The sequence below is a fragment of the Ambystoma mexicanum genome, chromosome 6p (genome assembly GCF_040938575.1).
Source record: "Ambystoma mexicanum isolate Mex_15411 chromosome 6p, UKY_AmexF1_1, whole genome shotgun sequence".
In the NCBI taxonomy this organism is placed as follows: domain Eukaryota; kingdom Metazoa; phylum Chordata; class Amphibia; order Caudata; family Ambystomatidae; genus Ambystoma; species Ambystoma mexicanum.
The window spans coordinates 1,352,013,975-1,352,039,094 of NC_090935.1; the positions used below are offsets into that span (position 1 = coordinate 1,352,013,975).

Below are 25,120 nucleotides of genomic sequence, written 5' to 3' on the forward strand. Positions count from 1 at the left end.
GCTCTCCACATAGCAAAACATTTCTTACTCGCCAATATTTGGTGCCAAAGGGTAGTGCAAAATGTGGTAGTGCAAACGATATATTTTGGGACTTGTTGGCAATGCAGTTCATTTGTGTTGGTGGCAAATTGTAGTGGCATATTTATTTGATCACCAACACGCACTTGTATAGTGATTAAAAGGGATTTCATGAAGCTTACAAATGCCATCTATTACAGCATAGAACAATGCATCCAGTTAACCTAAAACGGTAAACAATGTTTTTTTCAACCAGCTTTACATTACAAATATATAGTCTAACTGCAAAACGTATCACTGGGTGCGTATTTTGCAAATGGAAGTGCATCCCTTAAGTGCTTAACTCTATACAGCTTTTGTGGCAATCTAGCCTCTGTTGTCTCAAAATTAAATAAAATGGACGCAACTGTTAGGCATTTTATAAGGACATGTTGGTTGAAAATCCCAGGCCCCGTTCCATTTTCCTACTGAGCATACTATAGGGAGTACATTTAGCCAGAATTAAAGATCTGAAGTATGCCATGAAGTAGGATGCATAAGATTGAGAAGTCTGACTCCGACATCCCTTTCAATGTTAAATATTCTTGGCCCAGATTCGATTTAATCCATTTGACGGATAGACCATTCTAAATATGCAGACTTAAACAGTTTTCCATCACTTGATAGAATATTTTTAGGTTGGTAATACATATGAGAGCCCAATTCATAGCAAAAAGAACGTAGAATTTATGGGTTTTAACCAGCATAGTTTTAGGAGTCGGTCTGGTCTCAATCAAGGTAGCCTCGATATAAAGTTCTTAATAATAATAGAAACTCAGCCGGGCAGAAAGGATATAGAAACAAGAGCCCTTAGAAAACGAGTTTTTATAAGCTTCAGTGATGTGGGGCTATGCTGCTGTTACATTTCCAACCTATAATTTGCTGCAGCAATACCTTTTTTTAAGTGGGGATGTTTTCAATGCAAGACTAGCAGAGTACTGATCCAGGTGCTTGTGAGAGAAAATAGCTTTACAAGCACTAGAAGGAGATTGCTTAGTGTGATTGTGGTGTCCATGAACCATTCAGAGAAAATCGAATGCCCAAATCAAGTTTTCACAACTTGGTCTCGTCGCCAAGGGTAAAAATACAAACATGGAATTTTATAGCCGTATAACTTAATAATCTTAGTCATTGTGGTGTTAATTGCCAGATCCTGACGCATATAAAATGTAATTTGAGCTTAAAAGCTCTAGCAAATAGGACGCTGTTGTGGCCCTAAACCGTGTCGTACGTGTACACCAATATTGACCATTATTGAGACTCTGGTGTTGTAACATCAGCCCCCAAAGAGAGCAGATCTGTTATACCATCTATAAAGGAAGCAAAACTGAGGCAAGTACGCATTTATATCACAAAACAGAAATATAAATCATTCCATCGCCCCCCCACCAAAACTCTTCCACCCCTCCCCAGTAACACATTTTATTAAAGTATTATTTGTATATAATGGATGAAAACATTGACCAGTGGTGCCTTGGCCCTTTCTGAAATCTGTTTGGGGTGGAGAAATCAAATTTATTGTCTGTAAATCATTGCAGCTTTTTCAACACAAGTTTAGTAAAAAACAATTCCCCCAAACCTCCAAGGAGTGAAATCTGGCGATATTGCCTGGTCAATTTCTATCCAACCTTTTGTGAATTGGAATGATTAGGGCTGAGCGCCAAGAAGGAACATAGCCAAGTATATTCTAGTGTCGTCGTCCCCTTCACCCGCCTACCGCCTGTATGATCCACAGGAATAAAGTTCAGACCAGGAGTCCTAAGGGGAGAAGGAGGGGGAGAGAAAAAGAAAAACAAATCTACAGTTTCAGGGAGCAAAAAGCTCAAACAAGGTAAATTGCAATAGAAGGATCCTGAACTATATCACAGTCCCTAACAGAAGTGTTGTACAGCTCCCTAAAAATAAACCGTGCCTCACCATCAGTAGTATTTGCTACATCCTTAATCCTGTAACCCTCCTCAATACCATTTAGATATGCTGTTCCAAAATCCTTCGTAGTAATTCATTTTTGAAATGTCTAGGTTTTTCCATTCCTCCAAAGTAAAGTCCTCTCTTCTCATATTGCAACAGTGTAGTCTTATATCGCAGTCCTCTCCACTGACCCAATCCATCTTGACTAGTTTTATCAATTCCCTTTTGGTTTTCTTGCACTCCTGATCAAACTGTGTCCACAAGAGATTAAACTTTAGTGCAAGAGAGCACATTATGTTCAAATGCAGAACTTATTATTGGTGTTAAATTGAAAATGATTGATGATATCCATTAAAGGGCTAGATGAGTCTAGGATCTGAGTCAATCCATCAGTTTGTAAACATTTCTGCTTTGTTCCTCTTACTCCTGATTCCTAAGTGAAAGCTGTCTGCATGTTGGATGGAGTCCGACCACCACCCAGTAAATTGGCCCCTCTAATGGTAATGGTGGTCCGAATCTCCCACTTCTGTAGTATTTCCAGCCACATATGAAGACTGAGCACCAAAGGAGGGGGATGGGGGGTCTGGGGTGCTCTGCTTATAAGCATTTACCTTTGCGGATGGGGATTGTATCAGTCGGAATTGCAACTAACAACTTTCTGATCAATTAGTCTAACGTCTTCGGATTTGCCAGCCAGAGTCAATGATGGAAATGGGCAAAGATACTGAAATATTGGTTTCAACTCTATTGAATGAGATAAATGAAGTAGTGGAAGACACAGTAGATGCATGTCAAACAAGGTGGCCAACGTGTCACTAAGCATAGACTGCAATTCTGGGGTAGGATCAGTAAAATAATTGTTGGACTTGCGGACAGCTCAACTATTCCGTTTCTAAGCGGAGAAAATAAATCGACTGGGTGGACGTTAATCTGAGAAGAGCTCAGTTGGGTAAACTGAGCATTCAGTGCCATTAAACCATATAATGGTTCCTAAAAGTTAAAAACAAGCAATTGTCCCAGCCACTTGTATTCCAATATCAAATGAACCTACCCACCCAGTTGACCGAAACAATATACTCCTAAATTTTACATTTTTGAACAACCAATGGATCGCTTTGAAGTGCAATGCCTCATCATAATTTTCCATCTTTTCTTTCCTAATTAAGTATGTTCAATATCCCATTTCTAGCATGTTTGAAGCAAGATTAGGTACCAGTATCCAGGTGGGTGCTTGTCCGTGTCAACATCTGATGAACGCCATACTAAGTGATAATGTCCCTGGAAAATAAACTTTCCCAGGACCAGATTTTTGGTTTTTGCATTCTGGGCATCTAAAACGCTTATAACCTTAGCAAGAGATTGAGTTGGCGCACTCTAGGATAGCTGTGGTAAAACAAGCTTTCCACATAACAGTTCAGATTCTATGTCAATGCCTTCATATTTAGAAACTTCCTTCTAATGGGAATTTACTTTTTTCTTTTAATCTGCTAAATTCACTCGGCACGTTTTAATTAAATCTTGGCTCACAATTTAAGTGTCTTATTACTTCACAGCTATAAGTATTGGAAATGCATGAACTGAACGTTGTCCCCCCCCTTTAAGGTTTCACCCATTTCTTTTTAATTGGACAGCATTACACTTTTTCAAGGAATCTCGATTGTACCACAAAAGGGTTAACAAGCACGCTTTAGCATGAGTAATTTCCTTCCCAGAATGAAACCATAATTAGTCATTTTATTTTCTAATAGCGGCACCAAATAAGTAGAGCTGTGTGCTCTTTACCTTGCTAGTATCCCCAGAGTTATTTACAATTACTTTAGCACTGTCACTTGAGGCCAGGAACTTTAAAACCTGCTAAGGGATCCCCACGTGAGTTCTTTTGGTTAGTAGTGCCATCTCATGCTATATATGGTAATAGGGATGATATGAGAGGATTTCAATAATCTTAATTCCATTTGTTGGGTTGATTTATTGAGGTCTGGATGTTTATTGGTGTCTTCTATACTCCCAAGTTCTTTAATTGCTAATTTTGACCAATTAAATGGTTCTCTATAATGGGAGATCCTGCAATCCGTCTTTTTTTTTCTTTTGCACATTGTGCAGTTGGGAGTCGGGTACTCGACTTGCATTGATCTGTCTGCCCAATGCGATGATCAGGTCACTGATGAATTCTTAATCTTCCTTCCAACTAGCAATGCAACCGATGAATGCCTGACTTATGACCCTATCAAGTCCGACTGCACACCCTCGGTAAGTGTATTGGGAAGTTCAACAAATGAAATTAAAGCTTAAAAAATGGACCCAGCAATATTAGAAATGGCATATAAATCTTAAAATTGTTTATTTTAGAAAAGTCTGGCATGGTTTAATGTTCACGAAAAATTCCAAAATAAAGTTCTTACTCTGGTAGCTCTAATTTTGGTGCCACCATCATCTGAGGTATGCAGTGCACCTGTCCCCCCGAGAACGGCACAGGAGATGCTCAAGGAGGCCTCACTCAGTACCCAAACAGACAGACGAAAACCATAGACTAGTATCCAGACCAGCGAGACGCTTAGTGGAAACTGTGGTGTAAGCAAAAGGCACGTAAATGATAAATAAGTGAATCTAACTTAAAGCAAATTTTCTCCGAGCATCACAGTACCGTAACCCAGTCACTAGAGTTACACTGCTGTAAGTCAAGTTCCCTGGATGTTCAGTACATGAATATAGTGAGCCTTGGTCCATGTGACTGCCAGATAATATAATCGGCAAATGGCCTGCCTAAGGCAAGCCCGACCCTGCCCTCTTCGTGCCAGGACAGTGAGGACTGAGACCTCTCACAATTCAATCTGCAGGTTATGCTATTCTGTCCATTTCTCATTGGACAATTTGTTCACAGATGACACTATTTACAGCTTAAAATCCTTTATTTTATATCACCCTAATCCACCATCTAATAATTACTATCTGAGAAACCTACACACAGCATTTAAAAAAATAATGTATCCTCCTCAAAGCAAAGTTTTGAAAGATCTCCTGTTTTTTTTTTTTTTAGATTGGCTGCTAAAAATTTCTAATACATGATTGTGGACCAAAGTTTTTGACAGAAACTTGGATCCTGGATGATGATCCTACTGTTCTTTTAGACATTACTCCTTGTAATTCTAAATCTATTTCGAACTCCCCTCCCAATAAACAGGGCGGTAGACTAGCCATCCTATTATATGTTTGTGCTAAATATAACCACTTGTTGCCTAACATATCTTGTCACAGATTTTCTGCCCATATAACTTGAAATGGAACTTCTTTGAGGAACTTTTGGATACCCTAACTGACCTTTTTCTGAACAGCACTAAAGTGCTTGTCTTCAGCTATTCATTTTAAAAATCTTTTTTGAACTGAAAATGGATAGGAATGTTATCCAATTACTCGACTCTTCACGCACATTTTAGCCCATTGGCACTTGTTGCATACCTGCCCCATAATGAAGGCGCACACTTGCGTGGACCTGACATCCACATTTCCACCCAAATCCCTTCTTGGACTGATCATTTTGGTATACCTTTCTTAATTGTTTCCCTATGGAGAAAAGTTATGACATGGAATCCTCCAGTACTATCCCGCCAATGGAATAGAATTACAAAGCAATCCATACCTGGGCTACTCGCCACTCCTTTGAGACGCCAAAAATCAATGGAGCACAATGATCCAAATCGTTTACCCGGGAACCAAGATGTCATTACAGTGCTGGCCGATATATTGGCACCCCTTGCCATGTGTAAAACCTGTTTTACACAGACTTGAAACAAAAAATGGTTCAATACAGACCATAATTTTGTCACCGAGTTGAAATCTAGGAAGGATGTGACGAAATGCCAATGATCCAGAGGATCTCAGATCACTTAAGCTATATCAGTCTGTCTACAAAGAAAGAAATCATAAAGGCTTAAAGATATGGCCAGAAAATCACATCTGCCTCCAATGCCACCAAGAAGGTCTTCAGTGGTAAACAAGCTCTGTAACAACACTTAACGTTTCCTCTATTATCCCCTGCCAAAGTCAAGTTGATCTTCTGACTACACTTTTCAGGAAAGATTGAAACCATGAGAATCGAGCTAAGCCACAATGATCCAAGTGAAAAAATCACGACTATGATTTAGACTGCAGACGCCACCACCCAGTGACCTTTGGATTCCTTTACCCTAGATGGCAGACACGATATTGAAATCTTGTAACATCTTCTAAAGCTTCAGAGTTTCTACTACCACCTATAATTGCCAGGGACATAAGTCCAACCTTTGCAGATGGGATTTTTCCTCCCTCTCCACGGGCATTGCCCCTACCAGGTGGTAGGTTCCGTTATTACATTTCTCTTGGAGAAACCTGCTTCGGACCCTAAGGACTTATCCAACTATCGCCCTATTACTCAGTTAACCTTTCTATTCAAACATTTGGAGAGGGTGGGTTGTCTCCCACTTGCCAAATTTTGTTGAACTTCAAATCTTCTAGCCCGTTCCTAAATGGGTTTTAGACATAGGTGCAGGACTGAACTGGTCACCATTACCGCATTGGATCATTTGAGACGCAAAACAGGCTCAAATGAACATTTTCTTAATCCTGCTTGACCCGACGGTAGTGTTTGACAGTCGACCATCAAATACTGCTTGAAAAGCTGTATTATCAGGGAATCAAAGATTGTACTCCGCACACACCTGGAGGGCATTCTTTTCTCAACTCCTGAAATGAAGGGTTCCACTAGGATCGGCCTTGTCGCTGCTCCTCTTGAATCTATACATCTGCCCACTAATGAGGTTTTACACCAATTCAGTGTAACCTTTGCCACCTCAGTCGATGATGAGATACATTTTGGTTGACCTTAAAGAGGGAGATGACAATCTCTGGCAAGATTAGAGATTTCCTTTTAGCTGTCCAGACCTGTATGGATACAAATTTCTTGAAAATAAACCCAGGTAAAATATGAAAAACGCAACACTTGGACATCCTCCTTTTGGCCCAGCTTCTTTGGACATTTTCCATCCCTACCCCGATGGTGAAGAACTTGGGTGTTTTCTTTGATAACCACTTTGAATACCCATGTGGCAGCGGTAACCAAAGACCTGCTATTTTATGATCGGGGAAAATAAAAAGAATCCTTCCTTTATCTTGTCTTCCCCCACCAAGTTATGGTGATGAGCTTTGTAGTCGTCTCCCCTTTAGATTTTAATGACTGCATGCATCTATTTAGGACTCCCCAGCTATGATCTCAAGACTAGTCCAAAACATTTCAGAAAGGCTCCCTGTGAAATACAGAACATCTGAACATACTATCCTAGCTCTCAATCACTACACTGGCTCCCGGTGAGAAACAGTATTATTTTCAAGAGCATGTCTTTAAAGCTTTCCAATATCCTTCTGCAAATCCGCTTAGTTGACTGGACATTACTCTCTACGTTTGTCGAGACTGAGAAAGGATAGAAAGCTGACCGAGCTAGATTAGTTTAACAGAGAGGAGGAAGTGCCACTGGAGACGTGTTCAATTCTGGAGAGGACGTTTTTAAGGTCCTTTCTGAATGCAAGACTGCTGAGTTCCAAGTGCAGTGTAAGCCAGAGATTTTCCAGTTTTGCCCCAAGATGACGCAGGGCTCGTCCTCTGTTCGCGGCTTTGATTTTTAGGTCCAGCATTGCTAGGGCTAAGAGTCCTGAAATGGGTTTTGGGGGGGACGGGAGGGGAGTTGGTTTGAAGATGAGCAAGTTTGGGCTTAGGCTATGGATTGATTTATACGTGTGTAACCAGCCTGCAATTCTGAACTCCTTATTTAAAAGAAGTGTAATTCACTGGGGGATGAGATTTGGTAATTCATGGTAAGGTTCAGCAGAAGTCTGGCTGCTGCACACTGCACCCTTTGTAAGTAAGGTAATTTGCTGGATTGAAGGTTTAGATACTGTTGGTTGCCAGAAGGCCTAGATACTGTTGGTTGCCACGGTCCAAACGGGGTGGCGAGTAGGTTATTTACAGCAATGACTGTCTGAGAACGATAGAAAGCAGACTGCATCTGAGGAGTTTGTTAGAAAAAGCAGGTATGTCATTATAGTTTACTTGGCCAGTAAAGGGGGCGGGGGGGGGAACGGTGGTCGGTCAAAAGGTCAAAAAAAAATCTCGAAGGTCAATCTCGAAACAAAAATCTCATAAAAAAGGTCATTTATTATTTATATGTATTTTTGGGGTCAGGTAAGTAAAAAAAAAAAGGATGTAATATAAAAAAAATAAAAAAAGGGGGTTTGGGGGAACCCCCATTTCGAAAAAAAAGTATTGGAAAAAAAATCGACTTTTTTTTTCTCGATCTTTTCACTATAAACCGGGGGGGAACGTCTCAATCAGTGAGGACTATGTCTAAGACTGATTTGCCTGAACAGCGGCAGTTGTAGAGGGCCAGAGAAACATGCTCCAGAGATGAGGGTTGTCACCATTTACCATTCGGATGGTTTTTGCTCTAGCCAATAATGTTCTATCCTGTTCACAGCCTGGAGATGGAGGCAAAGGGAGGAGTCTATGTGGCAGTGTATTATTTGTTTTTGTTCAGACAAAGCAGAATCTATGGGTTGGTGTTCTTATTAAAAGTAAAGAAATGCGTGAAGAGGAGATGAGCGGCTCTGGTGTGCCACATGCTATGGATAAAAGGCTTGGAGAAAGTGACGGAGGATTTTCTGTGCTCTGCCTTTTGATGGAAGATACAGGGTCAAATCCTGTATGCCAGCTGTTGGGCACACAATGGGAGCATGAGCGGTCTACTATTGGATGTCCTTGAAGGGTCTATGAGGATCAAAATATTTACCCCATCAACTTCAGCTGTCATTCAAAGATCGTTGAGCAATGGTACCAGAACAAATTCTGTTTGTATCAATGTCAATACCATGCCTTCCCTACAAGATAATGGATACAATTTGTAAAACCTTTATTGAACATGTTGGGGTTAGAGAAACTCCTATTTTGCCCTGTAGCTAGTCTCTAACCATTAAACGATAAAACCGTCCTAGTGAAGTCTGTCGAATCATAATGGCCTATGCTAACAAAACCTAATGCCTACCCTAGCTCGTGTACAGAAGTTTAAAAAGGAGAAATGTATGGAAAATGAAAAATCAGTGTTCAATTGATAATGTGGCTGAACCAGCTCTCCTCCCTACGTTAGGCCTCACAGGGTAAGGCGATCCTTGTAGGCAGGACGACGCGCTTTCTTCGGTTTCCAACGCAGTTCAAAACTGTGGCTCCAGGCTCGCCTGGCCTTCCATGTTAGTCTCTTTCTCTGACTTAAAATTTGTTTCAACCAAAGCGTTCAGAAAGGTCCCCCTCTGCCAGGCTCAGACCTCTCACAACAAAGTTGCAAAGGGTTGGAGGGGGGGGGGACAGGGCTCCCTTTCTCCAAGCTCGGTATACTTTGGGTCTCCCTCAGTCGGGCTCAGACCCCTTTCGGACTTAGTCTTTCAAATGTGTGTGGTTTTCTTACAGACCACCACAGGAACACTGCGACTCAACGTTCGCCATTTTAGTTTCACTCTTGGAGTTTATTCGCCTTTTTAGCTTCAAACAATGTACCTTTCACAGAGACTGTTGGATGGGCTATTTACTTTCACCGGACCACCACTGTTTCTTGGTATCTGTAACGCTCACCTGATTCCCGTAGAGGCGCCGGTCTTGACTGGGCGTATACCTTATCTTCAAAGGTGATGTGTAACACACGGCTGGCTCTTTGGGCTGGACCTCTGTGCACTGTATGTCTGACTCAAAGGGTAAGATGTCTGCAGATAGAAAATATGGGATTAATGAGCTGGGTTATTGAATGAATGTCTCTCTCTTCTTCCCTTTCTCTTCTCCTGTAGAACCCCAAAGAATAACGCTCTCACCTTAGGTAAGTGAACGCCGTGCTCTCCATCTGCCTCGGGGCAGGGTGCTGTAACCAGTTTCTTCACTGGATAAGGGGAGCAGGCCTCTTGACTTCAGAGGACTGCTGTCCGTCGTTTACTGCACGAACGGTAAGTTTCGAGTAATTCTAATGTCTTTAAAAGTCTTTAGTAATGATGTCTCTTGTTTTGCAGGGTTCCGGCGATGGCGGATGACGGGCTGAAGTGAGTTGAAGATGGAGCCCGTGTGATGAATAGAAGCGCCTGGAAGCACGTAAGTAAGCACTTGTTGCCTGCTTCATGATGCGCTCTAACTGTCTTTTTATTTTGCAGGTACAAGTTCGGAGCGGCTGCAGGGTGCCGGAATACCCACTGGGTTAGATGTGGAAAGGAGTAATGGCACGTGAGTATTAAAGTTCCCCCATGTCTTTAAACGCACCTTGTTTTGTCTTTCAGATGCGGGATGCAGCGCCGAAGGCCTCCGGAGCGTGCGAAGAGTTGGTAAGCTTTTGTCTTTCAGATGCTGGAATGCAGTGCGAAGACCTCCGGAGCGCACGAAGAGTAGGTAAGCCTTTGTCTTTCAGATGCCAGAATGCAGCGCGAGGCGTTGGTGACAGCCGATGGACCAGGTAAGTGAAGCGCTGTCACTGAAGACCGTAATGCTAACCTGTTCTTTCTTGTCTTTATAGGTGTTGCTGAAGACTGGATTCAGGATGGTAAGCCTTTTTCCTTAGGCCCAGGATCAGATGCAGAAGACACAGAATAACGCAAAGCAAGATTCATCCATCGGGTGTGGTTTAAATAGCTTCCTGTAGTGCTTGGGTGTCTCCTTCCACAGCCACGCCTAGGTAAGAAAAGAGTTCCTGCTTTCCAGAAGAGTTTGAGTGTTCTGAACCTAGGGAGTGGCTCCTGCCCCACCCAACAGGAAAAGTAGTTCCAAACAGAAGAGGATCAGAGGCTCAACTGGCAGGCAAGTAAGCAGCATGGTCTGCTGCAGGTAAGTCCACCCAAGCATTATGAGCCCGGCGCTTCCAGCGCTGGGACTGGGCATATTTATGAGCCTGGTGCCACTGGCGCCAGGACTGGGTCCAAAAGGTCCCAATTGGGACTGGTTGGCACTCGGAACCTGGGTTATGGATCTGCTTCCAAGGGAGTTGGGAAAACCCTGACCTTTTGGAAGCAGAGATAATGACAGTACCCCCCTCAAGGCCCCTCCCAAACCGGGCTTCTCCGGGGGTTTTGGCTTGTCAGGAAATGTTCGGTGAAATCTTTTGATTAGGCGAGGAGCGTGGACATATTCAGCAGGTTCCCAGGATCTCTCTTGGGGGGCCGTAGCCTTTCCATTCAATTAGGTAAAATAGTTTAGATTTGGAGATCTTGGAGTCCAGAATGCTTTTGACTTCAAACTCGAGTTCTCCATCAACTAGGATGGGTTTTGGAGATTTAGTTAGTCGGGTTTGAGGTTGCACGGGTTTTAATAGAGAGACGTGGAAGACCGGATGTATCTTCATGTGCGGGGGCAAGTCCAACTTGACCGCTACTGGGTTTACTATGGTAGTGATGGAATAGGGACCAAGGTATCTTGGGTTGAATGTGCGTGGCCCTTTTAGAGGTAGATATTTGGTGGATAACCAGACTTGATCCCCCTACTTGATATTGAGGGGCTTCCTTCCGATGTTGATCTGCTCCTTTCTTGTATTGTTCTTTAGCCCTTTGAAGGTGAGAAACAGCTTCCTTAAAGGCTTGGGTGATTGTAGAATGCAGGTAGTCTACTGCTGGTGTTTCAAGATCTTGGAGGGGATCCAACTCCGAGGTTCGAGGGTGACTGCCGTATAAAAGAAAAAACTGGGTTTTCCCAGTTCCCGAATTGGCAGAGTTATTGTAGGCATATTCGGCTATCCAAAGGATGTCTTTCCAAGTTTTTTCAGTTTGTTGCAGCATGCAGCGTAAATACTGTTCCAGAGTTTGATTGGTCCTCTCGGTTTGTCCGTCGGTCTGAGGGTGGTGACTGGTCGATAGTCTCACATCAATTTGAGCCGACCGACAGCAACTTCGCCAAAAATGAGAAATAAATTGACTACCTCGATCCGAAATTAGAACCGAAGGAAAACCGTGCAGTCGGACGATGTTTTCGAGAAATTCTCGGGCCAGAGTTGCTGCTGTTGGCAAGCCTTTGAGCGGAATGAAATGCGCCATCTTGGAGAATAAGTCCACGATTACTAGAATCGTATTGTATCCGGAGCATGGAGGTAGATGGGTGATGAAGTCCATAGAAAGCGTATGCCAAGGGCGAGGTGGGATGTCAATAGGGCGTAAGAGGCCTGCTGGTCTTTCCTTTTGACTCTTGTTTTGGGCGCATACTCCACAGGACATTATAAAGTCTCTGATATCTTTTTTCCAAGACGGCCACCAGAAGTAGCGCTTGATCTTTTCTGAGGTCTTGGCCATACCGGGATGTCCTTCCATTAAAGAATCGTGATAACAAGAGATTACTTTTTTCTGTAAATCTGTGCTGGGCAGGTATAATCGTTCTTGGAAATACAATAAGTTGTCCTTTACTGCAAAGTCCTTTCCCTGCAGATGCCAATTCTGTATGTCTGCTGGAGTTACAAGTTGCCTGGCTTTATCCTTAACTTTCTCTATGGATTGTGTGGCGATTACACCCAGAATTCTTTGTTCGGGAATGATTGGTACAGGTTTAGGGTTGATCAAGTGTTCTTCCACTCCCATCTGAGAAAGGGCATCAGCTTTACCGTTTTTGTACCAGGTCGATAGGTAATTATGAAGTCAAACTCGGCAAAGAATAATGCCCAACGGAGTTGTCTAGAGGATTGGGCTTTTGCGGTTTTCAAATATTGCAGGTTTCGGTGATCCGTAATCACAGTAACGGTGTGTCGGGCCCCCAGCAGATAATGCCGCCAAGCCTTAAAGGCAGACTTGATAGCCAGAAGTTCCTTGTCAGTAATCGTGTAATTGATTTCAGGAGGCGAGAATTTGCGGGACCAAAATGCCACGAGATGCAACTGATTGGTTACCGGGTCCTTTTGTGATAGAACTGCCCCCATGGCAAGGCTTGAAGCATCAGTTTCCACGATGTAGGGGAGTTCGGGGCGAGGGTGTTTTTAAGATTGGTGCAGAGATAAATTTAGTCTTCAAATCCTGGAAAGCTTGTTCAGCCTCGGTAGACCATTCAAAACGTTTGTTTTTCTTTAACAAGGCAGTGATGGGCTGGACTATTCGAGAAAATTCGGGGATAAACCTGCGGTAAAAGTTAGCGAAGCCTAACATGCTTTGCACACCTTTTACGGAGGATGGTGATGGCCATTTGAGAACTGCATCGACCTTCTTTGAATCCATACGCACTCCGCTAGGTGATAATATGAATCCCAAGAATTCAACTTCAGTCACGTTGAAAACACATTTTTCCAACTTAGCGAAAAGTTTGTGTTGACGCAATCTTTCGAGGACCATTTTCACATGTTTCCGATGTTCAGATTCCGATGAAGAATAAACGAGGATGTCGTCAATGTAAACAACAACACACACGTCTATGAGCTCTCTGAGGACATCGTTCATAAAATATTGAAAGGCGGCCGGGGCATTGCAAAGTCCGAAGGGCATGACCTGATATTCAAATAGCCCATATTTGGTGCGGAAGGCCGTCTTCCATTCATCGCCCTCTTTTACTCGTACCAAGTGGTAGGCTCCTCTAAGATCCAGCTTTGTATATATGCATGCTTTTCTGATTTGGTCCAGGAGTTCAGGGATCAAAGGTAACGGATATCTATTCTTGACGGTGATCTGGTTCAGGGAGCGATAATCTATACAAGTTCTAAGGTCTCCTTCCTTTTTTGGAACGAAGAACAAAGCTGAAGAAGCAGGGGACTTGGAAGGACGAATAAACCCATTTGCCAGGTATTGATCCAGGTATTGTCGAAGGTGAAGGTTCTCAGGCTCGGTGAGGGCATAAATTCTACTACAAGGAGGAGTAGAACCAGGTATCAGGTCTATCTGGCAGTCATAAGACCTATGAGGAGGTAGAGAGTTAGCCTGATCCTTCCGGAAAACATCTTGGTATTCTAGGTATTCGGGAGGTAACTGGGGAGTCTCTGAAGAAATTGCTGCCAGTGCAATACCAGGTGGAGGGTGACAAGTAGAGACACATTCTGGAAACTGGACCGTTCTTGCTCGCCAATCGATCAGAGGATTGTGTTTCTCTAACCAAGGTATTCATAGAATAATCTGAAACTGAGGAGCCTTGATCACATCGAACATGATCTTCTCATGGTGTCCATCTTGACTTACTAGCGTCACTTCTTGAGTGGTATGCGTTACTGGTCCGGAGGCTATCTCCGTTCCATCCACCGTAGTAATGACGTCCTTTACAGCCTTGGGACAAAGAGTTAGATTCATCCTCAAAACCATTTCATGATCCACATAATTGCCGATGGCACCGCTGTCGACGTAAGCTTCAATTGCATGTAATCGATCCGGATTATCAGGGCTAATGAGGACCATAGGTATCACGAAATGCGAGGTCACGGAACTGGTTTTCACGCTCGGCAAGAGGACCTCTATTCTTGTCGGGCGAGGTTGTTTCCCTGCTCAGAGTTTGTAACTTTGGTAACTGCAGCTCCTACTGCCTTCTTGGCAGGTTTCACCGGACAGTCTCGAAGAAAGTGCCCTGAGTTTCCGCAATAGAGGCATAATTGCAACTGTTTCCTCCTTTCCCGCTCCTTTTGTGTTAGAGGAACTTTCAGGCCCCCTATTTGCATGGGTTCCCCGGAGTCTACTCCTTTGGAAGGAGTTGGCGGTTTGGAAAATACTCGAGCATCAAACTTGGAACGATCGGCCTTCCTGTTCTGCAGTCTGTGATCTATTTGAACGACTAAGTCTATATAGTCCGAACAATCTTGTGGGGGATTCACTACTTGGGCTAACACATCTTTGAGCTCTCCACGTAGACCTCTATAAAACAGCGTAATCCTTTTGTCCTCAGGCCATTGAGTTTCCACTATCAGTCTGTTGAAAGACACAATATAAGCCAAAAGGTCTTGATTACCTTGTCGCAACGAAAGAAGCTCATTGTCCAAGGCCTGCCCCTGTGAATGTCTTGCGAACAGTTTTTCCATACTGAGCTGAAAAGCTTGAAAATCATGGAGGACCGGATCATCTTGATTTACTAGAGGGATCGACCAGTCTGCCGCATCACCACTAAGGTACGAAAGCACGAAAGCTACTTTAGCTTGATCAGTTGGAAAGGCTGCTGGCCGGCATAAGAAATGCAACCGGCACTGATTGATAAATACTGCAAACCTCTTTGGGTCACCAGAAAATCGTTCGGGCGGAGCCAGAGGTACATTCGCAGGTAGGTTGATCTGCACTGGATTCATAGAGGATGTAGAAGGAAGATTTCCCCCAGATGCGGGTAACGGGGTCTGTCCGGCTTGTGACTGTAGCAATTGTCTAGCGAGATCATCTGTTCGCTCCTTGGAAATAATCAGTTCCCTTCTTAGAGCGTTCGTTTCCTGACGGGCTGCATGCACTTCTGCCCTTAGTTCCCCAAGTAACTGGGCTAGCTGGTCGGTATCCGAGGTTTCCATAGCGCCTGGACGGGAGTTTTGCGGTAGGCTTTGCGTTCTGTAACGCTCACCTGATTCCCGTGGAGGCGCCGGTCTTGAATGGGCGTATACCGTATCTTCAAAGGTGATGTGTAACACACGGCTGGCTCTTTGGACTGGACCTCTGTGCACTGTATGTCTGACTCGAAGGGTAAGATGTCTGCAGATAGAAAATATGGGATTAATGAACTGGGTTATTGAATGTCTCTCTTCTTCCCTTTCTCTTCTCCTGTAGAACCCCAAAGGTTAACGCTCTCACCTTAGGTAAGTGAACGCCGTGCTCTCCATCTGCCTCGGGGCAGGGTGCTGTAACCAGTTTCTTCACTGGATAAGGGGAGCAGGCCTCTTGACTTCGAGTAATTCTAATGTCTTTAAAAGTCTTTAGTAATGATGTCTCTTGTTTTGCAGGGTTCCGGCGATGGCGGATGACGGGCTGAAGTGAGTTGAAGATGGAGCCCGTGTGATGAATAGAAGCGCCTGGAAGCACGTAAGTAAGCGCTTGTTGCCTGCTTCACGATGCGCTCGAACTGTCTTTTTATTTTGCAGGTACAAGTTCGGAGCGGCTGCAGGGTGCCGGAATACCCACTGGGTTAGATGTGGAAAGGAGTAATGGCACGTGAGTATTAAAGTTCCCCAATGTCTTTAAACGCACCTTGTTTTGTCTTTCAGATGCGGGATGCAGCGCCGAAGGCCTCCGGAGCGCACGAAGAGTAGGTAAGCCTTTGTCTTTCAGATGCTGGAATGCAGTGCGAAGACCTCCGGAGCGCACGAAGAGTAGGTAAGCCTTTGTCTTTCAGATGCCGGAATGCAGCGCGAGGCGTTGGTGACAGCCGATGGACCAGGTAAGTGAAGCGCTGTCACTGAAGACCGTAATGCTAACCTGTTCTTTCTTGTCTTTATAGGTGTTACTGAAGACTGGATTCAGGATGGTAAGCCTTTTTCCTTAGGCCCAGGATCAGATGCAGAAGACACGATGAGCGTTCTGCTGCAGAGGATGCAGAATAACGCAAAGCAAGATTCATCCATCGCGTGTGGTTTAAATAGCCTCCTGTAGTGCTTAGGTGTCTCCTTCCACAGCCACGCCTAGGTAAGAAAAGAGTTCCTGGTTTCCAGAAGAGTTCCAGTGTTCTGAACCTAGGGAGTGGCTCCTGCCCCACCCAACAGGAAAAGTAGTTCCAAACAGAAGAGGATCAGAGGCTCAACTGGCAGGCAAGTAAGCAGCATGGTCTGCTGCAGGTAAGTCCACCCAAGCATTATGAGCCCGGCGCTTCCAGCGCTGGGACTAGGCATATTTATGAGCCTGGTGCCACTGGCGCCAGGACTGGGTCCAAAAGGTCCCAATTGGGACTGGTTGGCACTCGGAACCTGGGTTATGGATCTGCTTCCAAGGGAGTTGGGAAAACCCTGACCTTTTGGAAGCAGAGATCATGACAGTATCGCTGATCACGCAGCTGCATTTTACTTTAAAGTTAATTCATGGTTCTGCCTTTCTTCGTGTCTCATCCACACGCGTGCAGCCTTCACTTGTGTTATGATGTTGCTACTTCATTCACTTTTAACGCACACCAGTCTCTCAGGTCGCTTGCCAACACTGTGTGTGCTGCTTTTGTGTTTTGCAGTTTCCATTTTCCGAGTCCAGGTTAGTACACAGGCTTGGCCTCACCTCCCCAACTTTGCCGTTGACCCGCGAGGGTTGCTGGCATCCTTGAAATACAATGCAGTCTTCACTTGTGCGATCTGGCCTTCTCCACATGTCTTTCGCAGACTGTTGGAGGCAACAACCTCCAGTAGAGCAGCCTTGGGGTTTTCGGCCCGCTGCTCATTAGGTGTGCCTTTGTCCCGGAAGTTCTGCTCGTTCTCGTGTTCCGCCTTGCTCAGTGTCTTTAGGTTTTGCCTTTTATTCGTGTGAGGAGATCTAACTGGTATCCAGTGTATGCACTTGGGTAAAGTGCCTGACTTTGCCTGACCAGGCCTTGCACATTTTTTAAAATCCCACTAGACCTGCAGGGCGAGTTCCTTCTTTACATACTCGACCAATGCACCTGCCCCAAGGTGACTGGTGACCACATATTTACCAGTGCTTTTTGTAAAATGGTGCATGTCGCCATAAGCAGACTACATATTTGGTGCAATGCTGTTAAGCATGCACAGTGAAACCTGTATTTGCTCTTTACTACAAACAAAAAACATGTTTCTAACATCCCCATACTCTCCAGCAAGGTAAAGTATTGTGAAAATGGTACTCGCCCTTCATAGAAACTACTCGCCAATGCTAGTGGGCTAGTAGATATTGCGATTTGAGAGTTAGTCTGGTTACTCTTAGTCACCCTCTTCCTCGGCCCAGTGTGTGTGTAAAAATGGGGGGGCTTGGGGACTTTGGTAAATCAGAGAAAAAAAATAGCATGGGGTAGTTGAACAAAAGAGGGGGAGATACCGGCTATCTCACCCCCACTCCCAGAAGACCACTCACCCAGGTGATCCTCCCACATTGGTCCACCCCCAGGGTCCCGATCCAAAGGTGAAGGCTGTGCTCTGTCCACCTGAGGTAGAGGGGTCCCAGGGGACTAGCAGTGAGACACCCTCTGGTTTCTCAAGTCTCTTGGTGCAGACACCCACTTGATGTGAATCGATGAGGATGTTATTCCCAAAGAAAACTGGAGCTATTCACAGGCAGCACATTGTAGACTCTAGGTAAAGAATTGTAGGTGTAAAAGGGCTCTAGTTAAGGCCAGAATGGTCTAAGTTGGGGCTTCAACAAGGGAAAATCCACCGCTTCCTTAATTTGTTCCCAAGGAGCAAAGATGAGGTGCGAGTGTGGCTAACCAAGTCTAGGATGTGGCGAGGCATTGTGGAGTCATGCAAGGCACAGATCAAAGCCCGGACCGCACACCTTGCACTTTGTGAAAAATGGTCTAATTGTAGGAGAAGGGACACTGGAAATTTTGGATAGTTATTCTAAGGTGGGATGGGGGCTCCGAGTCATGATTAAACTGGGAAATTGTTGGAGCCTGGAAGTTAGTTTCGTTGATTTTTATTTAGACTATTACATATGTTGTCCTCCTTATTCTAGCATGATAGTAACTCAGCCAAAGGCCTTGGCCAAGGGACAGTGCTCCATCTTGGAGCAGCGGCACTCCTTCAGAAATAACCCGTTGTGTTCACTCCACTTATCCCCACCCTTTTGAAAGGGGTTGGATTTTATTCAAACTGCTCATAGTACAAAAGATTTCGACTGTTTGAATGCAAGCCTGAGTCTAAAGCGGGTGAACAAGTGGGTGAAGGCTACCCATTTCAAGATGGAGGCACCACGGGATAGCATTTTACTGGGTGACTTTATGATGATACATGCTTTGTTCATGTGGAATACTGAAGGGTCACTAACTTTATATGCCTGGTTAATGGCTTGCAGTTTCTACATTTTTAGACCCAGTGTAAAGTACTTATTTCAACATTCTGACTGATCAAGTCATCGGCTACACTTGTGTTCCCAAAGGATACTGCAGGGATCGAAATTAAGATTTGAGCCGCTTTTAGCTCCTGCTTATTTATCAGTGACCAGGAGCTACCACTGGGGAATCTGGTGCTTGTACATGGCGTTCTACAAATCTAACTTCCACATATCACTTTGTCCATTATGTATGACCCATTATGCTTTAAATGTCGTATAAATGTATTCTAATGGGTATTTATAAATTTGCCCAAATGCACAAGAGGTAAATCCACATAGGTGTGTTAGTCATCAGTTGGAATGGGGAGCCAAACATAGCACCTGGTAGCTGTTGGTGTCAAGCTAACAAGGCTCCTCTAGTCTACAAGCGGGAGCTAAACCGATCCCCTCACTTTCGAACCCTGGATCGTGTCCCTTTTTCACAAGGCCATCTAGTGCGACTCTAGCTAAGCGAGGAGCAACACTTGAGGCAGAAGATCAACTGATGATGCATCATGCTTTAAAGCTGTGGATAGGTGCTGATTTTCCAAGACCTCATTCAGTGCCTTTCAAAAAGACTGTAGTTCACCATGTTTCACTTCCAGACCAGGAGTTGTGGCAGTGTTTGCAATCAAGAGATCTGCCATCCAAGAAAAAAAAAGCTTGATTGATCCTCAGTCAGATGTTTTAAAATGGGTCGTAAACCCCTCAAAATGGGTTGCAAACCCCTCAATATTGAATGCATAGTTACATTTTCATGTGCAAAAAAACACTTGTCGTTGGATTAAGCAACCAGATTCACAACTTTGGAGTGGTGACAAGTACAAGGAGATATGGCAACCATGGTGTTTTTTGAAATTGCATATCATACCTGGAAGCAATCCCCTCCACTGTTCGCACGCCAGTTGGGGGAACCAGGAGCATCTAGGTCTAGTGGTCGAGTGTTCTTGATGCTCTGCGGTGGTGACTTGTACCTCAGTATCTGAAGGGGTATGGGGCATATTCCCTCCTGCACAGTTTGTCCTGACTTGTACTAATGGGAATCCCAGTCAGTTTTAGGAAAATTATAAGGTTAAGATTTGGTGATTGCTCGGAGTTGATTGCAATATTTCATGCATTGCAATCGGTTCCTGTGTTGAAGGATTCCCCTATTCGGTTTCTGACGGGCTGTTTTGTCCGGCGTCATTTGTCATGGTGGGATGCTTTGTCGTCCTCTGTCTGAACTGACTTCACAGATTCTTCTTTGTAGATTCCAACCAACCTCCTTGTCAATAAATGTTTGAGTCGCACGGTAATTCTATGCCTAAAGCATCGGTCTACGAATGTGCTTCTGCTTGGTCATGGAGCTCATTCTCTTGGTTGGAGATTTTGCTTTCACCCATGTTCCGTTTGTTTTAAGCTGCTCTCGTCTTAATTGGGCAGCTGTTTGGGCTTTCTGGGATCCTAATGGCATAACCGGTCTCGTAAAACATGGACAGTTTGCTTTTGGCTGTTGATCAACTTGGTGCCTTCCCAGATCTTCCTGTGGGTTTGCAGGCTGTCGGAGAGGACTGCATTTTATCCCCCATTTCCTTCAAAGCCCATCTTTCTTCTAACAGTCATGCAAAAGGATTGGGTGAGTTAGGGATGCTTATGTTCAAAACGTCTTTGTAGGTGCTTTCCGAGACATTAGTTCCAAAATCTGGCTGTCCCATTTACAAAAGGTGTTTACCGATTCCCATTTGAATCAGTATCCCTTTACATGCCCCATGTACTTGGTCTTCTTTTTTTAACTTTTATTTAATTGGCAATTTTAGAGTACAACAGCTTAAATTAGGTGTCGGACAATATATTTACAATCAATTAGCTGCACAAATGGCAATAACGACACAACTGATAGTCACACAATATGTTCACAAGTTTCTTAACTTAAGTCGATACTGCGTGGCAGTTGATCGGTAATAGCCTGATTAGCCAGGTATAATCTGAACTTGGCACACACATTTCTGGGTCGGGATGTGTGGGGCAATGTCTTGAACTCTTCAGTTTTGGGCCCAAGTGAGTGCAACTAACAACGCATTGTATCTAGGGGGGGGGTTACTGTCTTTTAAATTTATGTAATATACACCTTTTGACGACCATGCATCGCATTTTCACAAATGATCAGAGCCTCTTATTCAGGAGGTTTGTCCATATTCCAAACCACTCCCAAGGGGGAACGTTCAATAGGGAGGCGCACTACCTCCGACAGAGCTTTTAGAATGGTGTCCCAAAAGTCTCCTACGTAGGTACAACTCAAACATATGCATATGGTCAGCTTGGGATGATCGGCATCTAGGACAACAGTAACCTTCAGAGTGGTGCATTCTATCAAGTGTCGTGGGGGTGTGGTACAATCTGTATAACAGTCTAAATTGCATGAATTTGAATCTAAAATTCAGGGATACATTCTTGGTATGTATACACATTTGCTTCCACTGAGCATCTGAAAGTCCAACACCCATATTTGCAGACCACATGATCTTTGCCCTTGGAGCTGAGGGCAACAGTTTATGCAATAGCATTTTTATATAATGTGGGAAGGAGCCGTCTGCCTCCACTAGAGTTGGCAATATATACTAGTTCCACAGTTTCAGGGGGTTTGCTTCATTTGGAGTAGCCTGGCCACCAGTGTCGCTCGTATCCTGTAATATTGCATAAGTTGCAGGCATGCTTGCGTCGCTATGTTTGCGGGGTGATGCGTCTCCCTTCTGGGAAGAGATATGGCACTGCTCTGTAGCCCAAACACCCCAATTGCATAGCAACAGGGGGATGGGGGGCAGCCTTGCCGGGTGCCCCTCTCAAGGGCAAATTGTTCCGAATACATGCATTGACTAACACCCTAGCCGGCGGACGAGTATGTAATCATTTTAAGGTAGCAAAGCACAACTAGTAGGTACTCTCACAAAACCATGTCAAACGCTTGTTTGGGCATCAATGCTCACTGCCACTGCTTCAGCTGAAGGATCTATTCTGGCGATAACATTGAAGAAGCTTTGGATATCAAGCCATGCAGACCTGCCTGATCTTACTGATAAGGGGGTGTCCAATCCATCCCTAGCTTGAGTATTAAGGCATAATAAGGGTATCCCTTCTAGCAGAGTGTATGGCATGTACTCCACGTGATGGATCCGAAGCATATAGGGACCCATCGAAGTCGTGACACCTTGAGTATATCCTGCTCAGCCCAGTAGGTATTCCTCTGTGCATTAAGGATGCAATCAACTTGGGTCCTCCCACATTCAGCCTTCACTTGTTTGGCCAATGTCCTCGCCGGTCTCTCCCCTTCACCATATTTCCTAGCAGCCAGTGGGCGAGAAAAGTACCAGACCTCCCTCTGGGCATGAGCCTTGAACTGCTCTGATTCTAGTTTCACACGGTTGTAAATCATTTGTAATGGTTTTAAGAATCCCAGCGTCTCTGGAAATTGCCATGCCACCAACGTAAACCTTGAAGGCTTGCCATCTTATGCCAGTGGATGTGGCATCGGCAATGTTGGAAGCAAGAAGTTCTCCATGTCTTACTTAATGTTGGCTTTAAAGACTGTCTTTCAGTGCTTCGGATTTGAATCGCCATGAACCGCCCAATGAAGAGGGTGTATTTGACGTTACCACAGGAGTGGCCGGACCGGGTGCGTGGCAAAATATCAATATTTGATACTCTGCCCATCAGCGAGCCAGAAGCCAAATACATCTCGTGCACAGAGGAATAGAACGTGTCCCGTGGATGCAGATGCAAAAGTCGCCACGCGTAGCTGTGGGTCCGCCCTTGATTTGGGCCTGGGTGCCGCACTTGTTCTGCCCATGGCACGGTCAAGGATCAGATTCTAACCCCCTCCCCTCAACAAAATGTGAACCCCCAACATAACCAGCCAGTATTCCTGGTAGATCACCATAGAATTCCGGGGAGTCGATTTTCAGACTGAACGTATTCGCTAATAGTAGTTCAATCCCTTCCGGAACACAGTGGATGACAATATATCTCCCCACTGGGTCCATATATGCCTTTTTCTCAACAAATTTGAAGGATTGGTTATAAGTGTCATGACTTCCCTAGATTGCGTTGAATACGAAGTAAAATACCCATTTCCTCGCCAGGATGTGCCTATACCGTGGCATACCCCATGTGTCTCCTGTAAAAGGACATTTATTTTGTCTGTTCACATAGTCCTTCAGTTTCCGTGATTTGGTGCAATTCCCAGCCCCCTAATTTCCAGCACATCACATTTAACCCCACTGTAGTAATAGTTTGATAACAATATACCCTCCATATTCTCCACAATGTCTGTTCTGCCTGCGTAACCCGGACCAACAAATTCTGTGTACTCTATTGCCAAAACGTTTTCCTGGTTTTTAACTCCCCTTGTGTGAAATGTGCAACTAGCGCTTAAACACACGATCTGTTTTCAGCACAGATCCCAACCCTTCCCAAACGTGCAGTGTAGAACCCTGTCCCCTTCTCCCAACCCTATCAAGACCCAGGTAGGCCACAAGGAACCTATAGTCTAACATTTACTGAGCAGCTGCAATGGGGCCAACTGGTGCTGCATTGGCACACACCACAAAGAGAAACACTTAATCACATATAAATATGTATGAGTGGCGACAGTAAATTATAGGTCTGATACTATGTACTCCTGTAATAAGCAAATATATCTGCCAAGTATCTAAGGGAAACGGCTGTCAACCTGGCACTTGTTCAACAGGAAGATTTTCCTCAATCGGGATCATAGCGTCAATGACCTTAACTGTTTCGTTTAGGGACTGGTAAGAAATAAAGTTTACCCCAAATTGGAATCTTAGCTGAGCCGGGAACAGCATTGCATAGTGTATGTTACGTTCAGGCACCATTTTCTTGACCCCTATAAACTGGCGGCGATCCTGTAGTACTGGTAGTGAGAAATCTGGAAAGATCTGGATAATTTATCTGGGAGCCTAGGCGCATTTCTTTCTTGTTCCTGGCCAGGCGCAGTAGATGGTCTGTCCCAGTAACTTAGGATTTTTGCAATGATGGGCTGAAGAAAGTCTCTGGGTTTGGGCTTGTGGGTGAGGGCTCGATGGACCCGTTCCACTGCAAAGGGAGATAGCTGTGGATCTTGGTTCTTTCAGACACGCCACTGCATGTTCCATACCCCCAGACAATGCATCTTCCGCAACTCCTATGATGCGGATATTGTTCCTCCGTGAATGTGATTCCAGGTCAGGTCATCACATTTATTATTCACAAAGTTCAGATCCTTTGCAAGGGTAGCCACTGTGTTCTGGAGCACTTGTATGTTATCCTCTGTAGTCCCAACCCTCACCTCCGCCTCAGTTATTCGTAATAATAGTAATAATAATTAGACATTTATATAGCGCTACGAACCCTCAGGTATCTGAGCGCTGCTTATTATTACCCACGGTGTGTGGTGCTCATTTATCGACCTCGGAAGGATGAAAGGCTGAGTTTGGCCCTGCCGGGATTCGAACCTGCGTTAACAGGCTCTGCACAGATGTCAAAGCGAACGCTCTACTCGCTGTGCCACTTGACCGTACCACTTCCTTTGCCAGTTGTGAGCGCATGGGGGCAACGTTTGCAGGGATATTGTCCAGCTTCTTATGCAGTGCAGCAAATCCTTTGGCCATGGGGTCTATCGTGTGTGAGGTCTATGGACGGCACCAAGTAGGTTGAGCTTGATCAGGCCGGGGTTGGTTTGACGGCCCAGCCTTCCCGCGTGGGGCTCAGTTGGCATATTTATCCATGGCCCCCATTTTCTTACCACTTCCGGCACCTCTCGTCATAGAGGGTGAATATACAGATCTCTCGGAGGTGGGAGGGTGCGGTCGGGCAGACTAACAGCAGTCGCTAGCAGTACTTATGCGAACGCCAGGAGGCTATATTTAGGTCTCAATCCGACTGCATGCACCTCGCTTGTTATCGGTGTAGGCCCAGAGCCGCACCCCCTAGCTCACTGCACACGCAATGCCAGCTCTCCCTGGTGCCAGCACAGGGCGTTCCTCTTGGATCATTCTCAGGTCCCTGGGGGGTACTAGTATCACCAGAGGCTGGGGGCACACTCCCCATGTCGCATTGTGCATTTTTTATTTATTTTTTTTCCGGGGCATGCGCACCAGTTTCCAAACTCTACCACTGTCCCAGGAGAGCAACTCTCTATAGTCCCGCTGATCCGCAGTTACAGGGGAAGACGGCGCATGGCCAGGGGGATTCA

General features: G+C 44.8%; 1 protein-coding gene across 7 annotated transcripts in view; it reads left to right on the forward strand.

Moving 5' to 3' along the window:
• Window positions 1-25,120, forward strand: part of PSIP1 (PC4 and SRSF1 interacting protein 1) — an 828,776-nt gene that overhangs the window by 18,614 nt on the left and 785,042 nt on the right. For 4 of the 7 annotated variants that reach the window (XM_069626044.1, XM_069626049.1, XM_069626050.1 and 1 more), the window contains one exon: window positions 4,161-4,218. The exons of the other annotated variants lie outside the window; for them this stretch is intronic. In XM_069626044.1, the coding sequence (XP_069482145.1) occupies window positions 4,161-4,218 (58 nt within the window). The remainder of the gene's footprint in view (window positions 1-4,160; window positions 4,219-25,120) is intronic. 7 annotated transcript variants of the gene reach the window in all.